The sequence below is a fragment of the Anoplolepis gracilipes genome, chromosome 7 (assembly GCF_047496725.1).
Source record: "Anoplolepis gracilipes chromosome 7, ASM4749672v1, whole genome shotgun sequence".
In the NCBI taxonomy this organism is placed as follows: domain Eukaryota; kingdom Metazoa; phylum Arthropoda; class Insecta; order Hymenoptera; family Formicidae; genus Anoplolepis; species Anoplolepis gracilipes.
Genome location: NC_132976.1, coordinates 170001 through 184315, shown reverse-complemented (window position 1 = coordinate 184315; position 14315 = coordinate 170001). Strand labels below are relative to the sequence as shown.

The window sequence follows — 14315 nt, the reverse complement described above, 5'->3', positions numbered from 1 at the left end:
ATATATATATGTATATCGTATTAACAAATTTCTCTTGCACATATCGGTTGGTAGGTATCTTTTTGATTGATTGAAATTCTCGAGATTGTGTAAGACGAGAGACCATGTAACGGTTCTCTCTGCAATAATATAGTCATATTTTTTACCATTATACATAGTAAAATGCATGCACGTAAGATAGCAGTGATATGTGTCAAGACATGAAAATATTCAATCGCTTTGAAAGCTGCCTCTAGCTCTCTCATAACTAGCTGTATTAATATCATGCACTCTTAAACATTAAATTGATACACCAGAACTGCGCAAAATGATCGTAATTACGTGTTAATTGTAAGGATTGTATATCGTGTATCAAAAAAACAATTGCCATTGCTTCCATTTCTGATTCCTTTGCGTTCAACTGGTGTTTTTTTTTTCAATGAAAAATGTCAAAGTTTTTCTAAATGATAACCGAGACTGGAAATAGAAGAATTGACAATAAGCAACTGATGAGAGATGTGTATATATAAACGAAACGTTCCAACACATTAGAATATGTATCAAAATGTGTATATACTAGATAGAAATAAATAAATAAATAAATAAATAAATATAAATAAATAAATAAATAAATAAATTTTATATACATATGTCTAATAACGGACGTGTACAAGTCTTAATTTGGTAGCGATGACGTGGGTAATCTCATGCGGTAACTGTGAGCGTGTAAATACAAAAAGCTCATATTACCTCGTGGGGTTTCCCACTCGTTACCACGATTCGTCAAAATTACAAACTTTTTTCGATCAATCAAAAATTATTTTTCCATATATCAATTAAAATAGTCGGTCATTTTTTCTTCATTTTTTCTACGATAGCTCAGTTTATGGCATGTCTTACGTTTCTTGAATAAATATTTTTACTTTTTACCTACAATATACAGGGTGTCCGGTAATTACCGCCCCACCTCTCTTAATATTTTAATAATTATTGCGCAAATCGCAAGATGATAGAGGACTTTTATGTTATTCAGTTTGACCTGCTCTATCAGCCCTAGAGAGGAGGGGGGGGCGATTATTACCGGACACTTTGTATATATAATCTGTAAATTTTGAAATTTTTTTATATATACAGAGAGAGAGAGAGAGAGAGAGAGAGAGAGAGAGGGGGGGGAGGGGGCTATATATAAAACACTGTGTGTTGTTTATGTGCGTACGTATTGTCTTGGAAATACTCTGTTAGAGTTTGAACGTACTCTGCTATTACGTAATTGAAGTACAAATCATTACTAAAACGCTTATTTAATTCTAGTGGCATGCGCGCGACTTTAGTTTCGTAGAACGGCATGATAAACGAAGAATGCAGCATGAGCAATTAAGGCGCAGGCGAGAGTATTGCATCAGGTACTGGTGTGATATCGAGGCAACCAGTACTTGTGTTATACTTACGCTCGTGTCTTTTCAACCTACCAAATTCATCAACGATGGATCGCGCATGGTGTACATAGAAATCATAGAAATTTTTTGCATAAATAATGTTTGAAATAAGCATCGTATACACAATACACACACACACACATACATTTATAAATATTATAATCGCACTTCATATAAAGATGAAGAAAGTGAGTGAATGAAAAAAAGCAGTTTTTATATAAATACATATGTATAAATGTGAATGATATATTCAAATCTTATTTTTTTCATTTTCCTCTCGAATTCAAATTCGATTCATATTGTCGTGATTTGAAAATAAAAAATGACTCTAAATAGAGATTAAAAAAAAAAAAAAATGTATATTAATGTTGACAATGTACGCTATATTCATTTCTAGTTGCGCGATTGACGACGACGCTAAATTTTGCCGAGCAAAGAGTTAAAGAGGTAATCGAACACGATGAGGAGAAAATCGACAAGTGAGTAAATACAATATATATATAAAATTTGCCTCTAAATAATAAATGAGCAAGAGTATCTCCTTGAATATATAATTTTTTTACAGGATTCTTATTAAAAATCTTCTCTTGGGTTATTTATCCGCGCCTACATCCGACAAGTCTTCGATACTCAGGGTCTTTGCCAATGTTTTGAATTTCAACGATTCGGAAAAGGATAAAACTGGTTTGAGCATTGGTACGGCGTCGGCGCAGGGCCTCTTACCCTCTTCCGACAAAAGTGGCAGTGTGCCTTTAAAGGTATATATATATATATATATATATATATATATATATATATATATATATATATATATATATATATATATATATATATATATATATAGATTTACTAATATTTATTAAACCGTCAATGTCAAATCCGTCATCATATTACAAGTTACCCTTTCATTTATTATTAATTGAACAATTTAGACAATTGCGATTTTATAACACGATACCTTGCATATTTTGCAGTATCAGGGAGCATCTTTATCGACAGCTTTCGTAAGATTTTTAGAAAGTGAATCTAAACCGAAGCCTCAGCTACCACCTTTGCCGATCGTGGATTCAGTGAGTAACGATAATTTATTATGACGAAAGATATTCTTCGTTTAAAAATATTCTCACCATGTATCGTATTATATAATTGCAGTCTTCGTCGCGATCAGGATATAATAAACAACAGCCTTCATCGTCGGCACAATCTTCTACATTATTATTATCCAACGTTGCTCTTCCAACATTTCCAGACTTTATTCCGGCCAGAAATACAGGATCTATTTTGAAGGAGGTATTGAAAGACAGTTGATATTAAACGCATTATATTAAAAAATTGTACAAATAATATTAGAGATTACAATATATACGGTTGCATTTTATACCAAAGTACTGTCTGATTGCATCCCACTCGAATCACCTTTTGCACATTTTCCGAATTTATATATATATATATTTTTTTTTTTTTTTAAATAACCAATTTTTTTCTAAATACATATAATATTGCGTGATCGATACAAACACACACATTATATATGTATATGTTACATCTGTTGGATAGATAAAGAGAGATATTCTTGTTCGCTTGAATTAGAGTTTTTATGTATAACCATATAAAGTTACAATGAACAAAAAGTATATATATTTTATACCACTGCTTTCTTCTTGCAAAGAATAGCAAAGTAACAAAAAAATTCTCTATTTATAACGCAATGACGCAACATCGCACTACAAGTAATAAATACATAAAGTTTCATTAGAATTATACAACTACCGCGCGTACCGGAGGCATAAATACAAAATTAGATCACGCCTTTCCAACAGAATTAGTATACAAACTAATAATAAATCTATTCAATGATTTCATACACTAGGTATATTATCATTTTGCGAAACATATTTACATAGGCTTTCTGGCACTTTTCATTCAATCCTATCAAAATGGGGTGACATTTTGTAAAAAGTTGGATACATTTTTTTTATATTTAATAACTAACTATAAATTTTTCAAATATCACAAAAGCAAACAGACGCAAAGTAGCCATTGTGATTAATGTTTTATCATATATAAACGTGTATATAAAATGTATTTATTTAATTACGTCCAGAACAAGACTTGCTGAGAAACAAGTTTTTATATAATCTATTGAACAATTGAGAAATTTATAAATTTATTGTGGAGGAAATTATCGAAAAATTTTAATAAACATTTCGACTTTTATAATTTTATAATTATTGTCTGCAAAAGGTATTGTTACAATATTTTTATTATTATGTAGAGAAAACAATAATTTGACGATTTGATATAAAGCGCACAACCTTTTCTTTTTAATTTTATAATTATTATTTAATTTAATAATTATTAAAATCGATAGATTGTTGAGAAGATGTTAATTTCCATTTGGTCAATATTAATAGATTGTTTGCTATAAACTATAAATAACGAGATTCTTCAAAGTAGCTGTTTGTTTGAGCGTGGTATATGGTGTGAATAAATATCCAGGTTTTCTTAATTTTTTTAGCGGAATACAGATTAATGCGATAGTAAAATCTCACGAAAAAGTAATTTTTGCAGTGATAGAATTGTAGATGCGTTAGATTGTACATACGTCTTATTTACGCGCATTATAAAACTTTTTTTTTCCTCGTACATTTATCAAATATCAAAATGGTACGATTATCAATTATATTGATAATTGATGCGTAATCGGCAATAATTGACAATGATAGTTTCAAACGGTAAATATATAATTGTTGAAATGTTACATTTAAATCTTGGCCAAGAGCGATAGAAAAAGAAATACAGTTTAAAAAGGATTAACGTGCGGGCACGCACACGTTGCATACACAAAATAAATACTGCATATCGTGAAAAAAATGTTAAAAATCAAATATTGTTCAAATAAGTTTTCAAGTCGGCCAATTTTTCACCGAAATCAATGTACGTAAACATATCGATACGTGAGATAATACAATACTTTTAGTTAAAGTATAACACGTAATAAAATACATCACATAGTAGAAAATATTTTGCATACGAATAACGCATAATCCAGATCCAATCGATCATTCGAATTGTAGTTGGGCGTGTGCGAGTTTGCAACGGTTTTGAAACGTTTATTTCAATTTCAATCGAGATTGATTATACACTGCTATGTAAACATAATATTATATTTCTATAGCAAATATTCGCACGACAAATATAACAATATGAAAAACGTTTCATATTTAAGCGTAATCCTCTGTTTTTATGTTTTATTATGTGCCCTTTCTTATCCATTTTTATTAAGATTTATCACAAGTTAACGTTAAACACTAACGAGATTCAAATTGATACCCCCCGAGTAGGTATAAATTTCAAACGATTCATATCTATAGAAACGATACATCGTATCGAAATGTTATCAATTATAATATAATCCATATGCAATGGAAGCATTCATTTTTTTATTTAGCAGAAGTATCCGCCACTTGGTACATACTAACTCGTCGTAAATTGCAACGCGCTGTTTATTTAATAAAGTCCTTTTCTAGAAAAGTTGTTAAAAAAAAAAAAAAAACACACATATGTAATTAAATAATCTCTATGAAACAATCTACTAATTATGTATATATGAGAAATGTTTATAATATTTTAATACTGGAATTATACTTATTTCTTTTAACAACAACAATTTTTGATTTTCGGTTTAATTGTAAGAGATATAATTCCTAACAATTTGTACATTATAAATCGTGGCGCATAGTCGAAGATATATAGATATATGGATCGGATGTCATAATTCTAATTGAAATTGATCGTGTCATGGGCCTCCTGATAGTTTTACAATAATGAATAATGAATAATGAATAATGAATAATGAATAATGAATAAAGCGTTCCTTTTTCTTCAAGTCCTACGTTTCCGATACTACAATGCACATAGATAGATCAGCGTCAAAGTTTCGCTTCTGTGATATAACCGATGTATAATGGATCTAAGTCTAAGGCGTACAAATATCACAATTTCATCTCCCATAAGACTATATGTGCGTCATTACTGTTGGGATCTTTGAACGCGTAGGTCGATTTTGAATTTTTGTCAATGTAGGACTGCGCGTGTAGTTGCCTCCAATTAATGTAACCGCGTCCACCCATTAGAGTCAATACCGTTCTTTTAGGTTGTTCTATCTGTTGCATCGTTTTACCATTTCTCTTACCATTCTTGTGATTGTTCGCAGATGTGGTTTCCAGCGCGGACTGTATTGCATTATTGTTAGTAGTAGAGAGGTCGTAAGGACCGTTACGACTAGCTATACTACTGTTACGCGATAATTTTCCAGTTTTTAGAGATAAATTTTCTTCCGAAGATGTGTACAAGGAGCTCGCGTGAGAATCTACCGACCAGTTGGAAAGATCCAACGATCTAGGCCTGGTGATTTTCATTTTCAATCTACGATCCAAGGTACTCACTTTATTTGGTATCGCTGCCAATTCTGGATCGCTTCTTCTCAATGTCTCGTAAATAGGGTCTATACCCGAATTGTTTTCATTTTCGTAATCCTTTACGTACATCAATTCACCGTAAAGCCCGTAAACGTCACAATTCTCACCGGAACTCTGCGAACTGGAGATGGAGCTCGATAAAAATCCACAACCAGCTCCTAATCCTCTCGGAAGTGTCTTCGAGCCTCGACACTCGTATTCTTTGCTCCGCTTTCTCCTCAGCATTACCGGGCTTCCCGTTAACTGTTGTTTCAGTTTCGCGATATTATTACACGTAGACGAATCTAAACTCGTTCTATCTCGCGATTTCTGCTCGACATCTCTCGTTTTTAAACTCGGTACACTTTCGTCATCATTGACGCGAACATTCTTCGCGGTAGAATACGTTGTGCCTTTCGTGTTGTGTATCGCCAATAAGAAAGTAATCGGACCAAAGTGGGCGTGATATGAAATGTTGACGCGTCCGCTGATAATTGGCACTCCTTCCAAACGCGGTAATGGAATAGTTAAACTAATGCCTACGTTAGTGCCGACCCATAAAAGACCTTTGCATGCCAGAAGCGCCGTAACCGTAACTGTAGTTTGACTGTTGATGGCGGCGAGAGTGCCGCCGCACGGGCTGAGAGGATTATTCATTTTCGTCACTCTTAACACGTTGGAGGCTATATTGATGTCCTGCAAGTGTTTGAACGTTTCCGTGTGATAGAGACAAACTGTACTCGAATTTTTAAGGGCGACCCAAAGCCCGACCCCGGAATGGGCCATAAGCCTCACGTTTCCGACGTGCTCGTGTTGCGCGCTAAAGCTCTTGGTGACATCTCCCGAAGTGGCATTAAGCACCCAAACCTTCTTGCCACAGGCGGCATAGACTGACGTATTAATTGGCATTAGGCACGAGACTGGATCGTTACCGAGTGATATAACAAAGGGATCTTTGAGGGCCCATGTACCATCGGGTTGTCGTTTAAATAAAAGTAACAGGCCCGTGCCTAAAGCTACGAAAACATTGTCGCAATGATACTTGATCTCAATTATAGGTCCTGAGACGGGATAACTGCCGATCTCTTCTTCTTTTTCGGGTTCCGTCGCGGCATAAATAATAATTTTTCGAGAATCCGTACCCATCCATACGAGATCACTGGCGAGCGTGGTATAATCGTTAGAAACTCCCTTTACGAACTCGATGGCGTTCACTCTAGTTTCAACCAGATCGAAAGTAGTTATACGTTTCAAACAAGTCGCCGAAGCTGTTGTCGATTGGCCAAAAACTGTTACATGACTGGATATGCCGTCTCCTGTACATATCCACAAATAATTTTGACTCCTACCGCGTCGTCTCGTGGAACGTTCAATGGAATAATAACAACCGCAACGTACCTACGATCAAAAGATTGCGGCATTGCGAGTGTGTAATATATAATAAATATACTAATAATGTATGTATATGTATGTATATATATATATATATATATATATATATATATATATATATATAGAAATACATGTTAGAGACAGACACAAGACATTTTTGTATCAACTTACTTCGGTCTGATGTTGCGAGCGATATACGGCTTGTGAACTAACAAAAAGTGGCATTTTCGTGGACGGTCTTTGCTCTTGTTCAGGTACTTCCCACGATGGAGAATTGTTGGGATCCAAAGCTAGTTGCGCCAATCTGAGTTCGGTTATCCAATCTTTCTTCACCAGCGGATTTTCCGTTTGAAACGTGTACATTTGACCTTGCTTTGTGACTAGTTGGAGACAACAGCTATCGGCCCATACCATATCCTCGTCTTTCTGCTGTATCGACATTTGTATCGATTGCAAAATTTGCTTGGTAGTCTGGAGTGTCATTCCCTTTGAATTCAAACAAGAAGTACGATCCAATTAGTTTATAAATCGACTACAACCATCTTTCTATTACGAGTTTTTATGTGTTTGGCGGGGGGGGGGGGGGGGGGAGGGGGGAGTGGGAAAGAGGAAATGTCAAGTAGAATATATAAAGCTGCTAATTCATAATTTTGTTCCTACCTCGTATCTACCTTTCAATTGGACCACTAAATCACTTATTCTAGACATAATTTCATAATCGTGCATAAGATCGTTCATTTCTACACAGAGACTATCCGCGTCAGTCGCTTGTCCACATTCTCCACCACTTTTGTCAGATTTTAAACTGCCGCCTTTATTCAAACCAGCAGTGAGTAATCGACTCAAAGTCGGAGAAGTGCTAGTATCTTGAATCTAAAACAAAATCATTAGTAATGCTATTATTAATTTTATATCTTTAAGAGAAATGTTTTTATTCTTATTACAAATTGACTTCTTGTATTTATCAAAACTGCAATAATGCAATATATCATATATATATATATATGATGTAATCACTTTGATATATATGTAACGTAAAATCCATTACGTACCTCAATATCCGATACCGGATACGTCCATTTTAGTGTTAATCGTTCGTTTCCTGAAAAATCTTCGGTCGATCTCGGAGTAACGGAAACGCACACTACTAAATCGTTTAGTAGCAATAACCTTCTTCTCTTGGATTTCGTAATCATGCCGTTTTGATTGAATTCCTAATAAATAAATTATGTTTATTTCCCCGATTCACATTACTACTACTCGTTACTATTGTGATACATGCATGCAGATATATGTGCATATAAAAATTATCTATCTATTTATACATGTAATATATTGCGTTATATTTTAAATGCACATGTGTTTGATGACATAGTTTTACCAATTGCGTGACATTATCTTCTCTAATAAGATAGCGCGAGGTTGAAGAAAGCGGACGATGCGATAACTTTCCAGAAACATGTCGCAACATTTCTTTAAATGCTTGGAATTGCTCTGCTTCTCGTTTTCTCTCGTTTAGCATTTCGGCCAAACTCTCGAGTTGCGTTAACGCCAACTGCAGAGACATTCTGTCATGGTGTCCTTGTGGTGTATGTTTTAATAAATCCTAGACATAAGACATGAGATTGTTACTTTGACGATGCTTAGAGAAAGCCAATTTTCGAATTAACAACTTACTTGCAAAAATAAGATAAATTGTGGGAACCTTTGTACAGGTTTGACCATTAAACCGAAGAAGGATAATCTATCGTGGGCACTAATCTGTTTCACCTGGAAAGATGGAAACAAAAAATATATATATATATATATATATATATATATATATATATATATATATATATATACGTATAATAGAGACACTGTAATCACGAGACTGATCACGACCCATATTCGCCATGTTTTGACTAAATCTTACAAGAGAGAAAGAAGAGATATATATACTATTACACATTTTAATCTATAGAAATAGCCGAAAAATGAGAGATCCATTCGCTAAAAGTGGCCTTTCCGTAACGAGTTTCCGTGTGTGTGTGCGCGCGCGTGTGTGTATACCAATTGCAAAATAAAAATTTGAGAGATTTTGTTATAATCTAAATCAAGACAATACCTTGAAAAAGTCAGCAAGTGCCGTCTTCCTCTTTGATTCTTGTTTAGCTAAATCCATCGCTACAGAAAAATTGTTTATAAAGCCGCTGTAAATGTCAAGAACAATGGCTTTGCTAAAACTCGCGACGAATACATCTCCCAGCTTTTCATCCTTGTCCCAGGATCGTACGCATTCCGCCAGGGCGATTCTAAATAACGTATGACATTGCAAAATTTCAGGCAATCTATGAAACAACGTCGCTATCTTAGATTGACTCAGTATAGGTGGTGAAGATTCCTCCAATGGTTTCTTATAGTCCTAAAAATTAAAATAATAATAATCTATGTAAAAACAAAAATGCTTGTTCCCTCCTTTACATTGATACAATGTGAGATTGTTTTCGTTATATACGTACATTTACTAATCTCTGCAAAGTAGATACATAACTGTTTTCGGAATGTACTATCGCGGCCACGATATGTCGACGTTTCAATTGTTGGGGAGACAAGTTTGCAGGTGGCGGCGGAAGCGTAGGTGGAGCTTGTCTTCGTTGTTGCATACACTGAAATTGTATCATCGCACTAGTGTCTTCGTCGACCTATAACGAGAATAAATAATCGAACATGTACGATGCGACCGGTAATTGAAATGAAAATTGTGCAGAGACGCGGAATGCTCACTTCGCAAAGCAGCGGCATTTGCGATGTTTTGACCGGGCTGGTTAGAGACACGGTGTCCGAAGAATCTACATCGTAATGATGCGTCGACCCTCTGCGAATGCTGAACCATCTTGAGAGGCGTCCGTGATTTCCCGGAGATTCCAGAAGGTCCGCACTGTTGGCCGGTAGATTCTGAAATCGCCACTTGTCGCAAAGCGTACGTGCCTTATGCAACGTATTTCTCAATTGGCAATTACTTCTGCAAGGAAGGAACAAGTGACAAAAATTTTCATCGCGGACGAAACTTTTTATCGAGTTATGTTAACGAGGCTGAGAACTTACTTGATACTAATATTACTCTTTTCGCTTTCATCATCGGAGGAGATATCGTGATCGGATGCCGAGCACCAGGAATCCTCGCTTCTCGTGGACTGGGTGGACGTGTTGGACCTGTTGGTCTCTAAAGAGAGATGACGCGCGTTTCCACTGACAGTTTCCATTTTGCCGGGTCCTACGTCATCCCACGATTTGCACCTTGAACGAGGCTCGTCTGGAAGCATATCGATAAAAGCTTGAATGTTAATTACATCGGCGATTGAATTTTAAGATCAAGCAAACACTTGGTACATCTATCTTAACTCGTGATACATGAGAGTAGAAGAAAAGGAGTCTCTTTTGACGACGTAATTTGTACATGTAGTTAATTTTACTATCTATCTAAAATCAAACTTGCAACACACACATAAGCGGCGCTACTCGCGTGCGCGTCATCGGACCAACTATAGATATTTGCTATGCGTCACCTCTTTGAGAAGATGATTTATGTATTTTATTCTCTCAAAGCACAGAGAAAAAGAGAGAGAGAGAGAGAGAGAGAGAGAGAGAGAGAGAAAAGAATGTCAAAAATTGCCAATTATATATTATTGTAGTAGACGAGAAATTTTTGACAAATGTGTGTGTGTGTGTGTGTGTGTGTGTGTGTGTGTGTGTGTGTGTGTGTGTGTGTGTGTGTGTGTGTGCGCGCGGGTAAAGAATACGAGAAATCGAGTCGCTTGGTCGGTCGCCCTCGCCGTCGCCGTCGCCGTCGCTTTACTATGCATCGTATGTTTGATTGGACCTTCCGTTGTGTTGCGCGCTCGTATTACCAACGTGTTAACGCATCGCGATGATCATCTGGTTAATGCGACGTACTCTACATTCCCACGTTTCAACGTTGTACGCATACACATACGCAAAGATGTGACAGCGAATAAAAGCGTTTTTTTTTTAACGCGTATTCTACTTTATATTAATGCCTATGCAATCTGAAATTGGATCCTTGTAAACCTTTTTGTTTCGATAAGAAACAAAGGAATATAAATATATATATATATATATATATATATATATATATATATATATATATATATATATATATATATATATATCCGCTACCGCGCTGTGTAGAAAAAGTTTTTTATATTTCTACGAATCAATAAAGTCATATGAATCATAATACATCACATTTTTCCTCGTCTTATTACGCTAGAATAAAATTCGAAAACTACAAGTTTTACAATATTCCTTATATTATAGATATATATATATAAAAATATTACGACACACAGAGCACACATATTACGCGCACATATCACCCACACATTAGTGCGATCGGTTCGAATCTCACGTGTCACCACAAGTATCTAATACCCGAAAATTGATACGCCTACTACGACGATTACTTAATACTTTCACATGGAAAAATACACGATTCATCCCATATACTTATTGGCCTTGGTTCGACCCACGCACCATCGTGTTACGTGTTGGAGCTTGGAGCGTGTAAACGCGTCAAGTGGCATACACTCGGTACACACGTGTGTATGTATACCTGTACGTATGTACGCAGCAAGATTCAAGGTGGCTTCCAGCAGGTAGGAAGGTAAACGCAATGATGCCGTTGACGAAATGCCGCGCAACGTAACAATAATAATGCATAGTCGAGGAAATGATAGGCGTGCTGCGTGCTGCGTGCTGCGTGCTACGTGCTGCGCACTGATACTATTTCTCCGGAAATAACGAGAGAGAGAGCCGCGCGTATCTATCAACTTGCTCGCGTGCTCTCGTGCTCTCGTGCAAGAGAGGCGGATGACGAATGACTCTCCCCTCCCCTGTGCTCATTCTGCGCATACATGTGTATGTATTATGTATCGGAGTTGTGCCGGTTAAAAAGCTCACTATACGTGGTGTACATCTTTATGTATATATGGTTAGTTGTGTTCTTCCTTTTAAATTTCTGTCGAAAAATGTTGTAGACACTCAAAAAAAAAATAATCTTGCAACTTGCACAAAAATTAAATGAAACAGATCAATTATTGGCAAATACTGGGATAATGCATATATGTATTTTTGCATTTGATCAAGTTATAAATGACAGAGACAGAATTTATATCCGTACTATTAGTGTAATTTATACGGAACATTTTTCTGTGATGCCTATTGTCGAGGACACACAATTATATTTGTGATTAATATTTGGCAGTGGGATCTAAATTTTCTAGAGGTATTGTTAGAATATTGCTGCTATAAATTCTACATATTCATGACAAATAATATTCCAACAGATGCAAAAAGTAGCGATAAATTTTAATTGAGGTATCTATAGAAATCTATCTATTATATTAGCAAAATTTTTTGTGTACATACGTAATGTCAAATTAAATGTATATAAATACAATATGTTCGATCTGACGAAACTGTATTTTCCTTTTTATTCAGGTACAAATGGAAAGAAAATTACATTTTTCATTTTTTACGGGAGTGTTAAATAACATAAATAACGAGAGACAATTGTTTTATACGTATACGTATACGTATACGTATATATGTACAATATTACTCTATTTGCAGTAATCGAATCTATTGTAGTAAACATCTATTGTATAAAACATTTGGTACTGAATTAGCCACGCGTGAAAAGTGACAGATTTTTAGATGACAACATATATTTCGATACTTGTATATTTCTGACAAGAAAACTAATGATCGAGGACTCGCCAATTTATTCGTCTCCCATTATTTTTCTCTCTCCCTTCTCTCTTCCACCCTTGTCTTTTATATTTACTCCACTTTTCATTCGTATCATCAAGCGACGAAAGGCGTACGATCAAGTACCAAAGATCAAAAGTAGAGAGAAAGTATTTGTAAAACGACATTTTGCAATCACAATCGTATGAAACCGCACACGTGACAATTAGTCTGTACGCAATTATCAGCGAATTTATATCCGAGATATTCGCCCCAATTTCCTTTCGCTATTTCACCAGTTTATTTACAGTGGCTACGAATATGGAGCAAACGGTACGCTTTCATCAACGCGAAAAACTGCAAGTTAGCGTGCTATTTCCATCAATGAATGTTTTTGCCGTTAAAACATGTTAAAACTATGACTAGCAGTTTCTTTCATTTATTGGACATTGGACTGTAACAACATGAACGTATAAATATACAAAGCTGTGCGTGTATGTGTGATGTAAAAAAAATTATATTTTAAATACTCCGTATTCAATTAAAGGGAGCATACGCACGCGTGAAAAAATGTATACACGAATGAAAAAAAATTGAGTGCACTTCACAAAGCGTAAACAACGGTGTGGCATCTTTCTTGTTTTTAGCGTTGCCAGATTTCGCGATGTTTTGCATATTCATATCACATTCAGCAGAGCGTGCGCGTGCGCGTGCGCGTGCGCGTGTGCGTGCAACGCGGCAATTTTCCGTGCTGCGAATGCTTACCCGGGGCCCGGGGTAGAGAGCATGATATAATAATTGATCGATTGTATATAAATTGTAAATTGTAAATTCGATTTGCGCGACGAGCGCAATTTCCGTGAAATATTTCGTTTCGTTCCGTTTCATTTTGACTGATCTCTGAAATAAACAATTATATCGCGATACGATCGCGGTAGAGGTATGCGTTAAATTTTAGGAAAAATGAAAAAATGGGGGGCGTCTTATCTCGTTTTTGTCAAGTTTGTGCGACATTAACTTGAATTTTTGAGATAACCAGTATACCATATTGTACACGTCATGTTAATTAGAAAGTTGTATGAATATGTCAACATAATGTAACGTCGTCGATTCAATTGGCAGCAATTGATCATGCATTGACATTTCAATGTTCCCGACACGCGGTTTCTGCCTCTGTCTCTCTGTCTCTCTCTCTCTCTCTCTCATAACGCAGGAAACACTACTTCACTTACAAGATAAAACACACACAAAATTATATATATATATATATACTGAATCGTTTTAATTGCAGTGATTA

General features: G+C 35.5%; 2 protein-coding genes across 11 annotated transcripts in view; one reads left to right on the top strand and one right to left on the bottom strand.

Annotated features, from left to right (window-relative positions):
• LOC140668096 (uncharacterized) overlaps positions 1-2800 on the top strand; it is a 25538-nt gene extending 22738 nt beyond the window's left edge. For all 5 annotated transcript variants that reach the window (XM_072896698.1, XM_072896696.1, XM_072896695.1 and 2 more), the window contains 4 exons: positions 1813-1894; positions 1981-2173; positions 2390-2485; positions 2568-2800. In XM_072896698.1, the coding sequence (XP_072752799.1) occupies positions 1813-1894; positions 1981-2173; positions 2390-2485; positions 2568-2723 (527 nt within the window). In that variant the 3' untranslated portion in view covers positions 2724-2800. The remainder of the gene's footprint in view (positions 1-1812; positions 1895-1980; positions 2174-2389; positions 2486-2567) is intronic.
• Positions 2720-14315, bottom strand: part of LOC140668095 (rho guanine nucleotide exchange factor 10) — an 18835-nt gene continuing 7239 nt past the window's right edge. For 5 of the 6 annotated variants that reach the window (XM_072896692.1, XM_072896687.1, XM_072896691.1 and 2 more), the window contains 10 exons: positions 10355-10562; positions 10034-10271; positions 9769-9951; positions 9375-9671; positions 8945-9037; positions 8649-8873; positions 8320-8481; positions 7928-8140; positions 7439-7753; positions 2720-7273 (listed from right to left, as the gene is read on the bottom strand). In XM_072896692.1, the coding sequence (XP_072752793.1) occupies positions 5411-7273; positions 7439-7753; positions 7928-8140; positions 8320-8481; positions 8649-8873; positions 8945-9037; positions 9375-9671; positions 9769-9951; positions 10034-10271; positions 10355-10562 (3797 nt within the window). In that variant the 3' untranslated portion in view covers positions 2720-5410. Of the gene's footprint in view, positions 7274-7438; positions 7754-7927; positions 8141-8319; positions 8482-8648; positions 8874-8944; positions 9038-9374; positions 9672-9768; positions 9952-10033; positions 10272-10354; positions 10563-11803; positions 11945-14315 lie in introns of those variants that run through there. The other variant, XM_072896694.1, reaches the window with a different exon arrangement.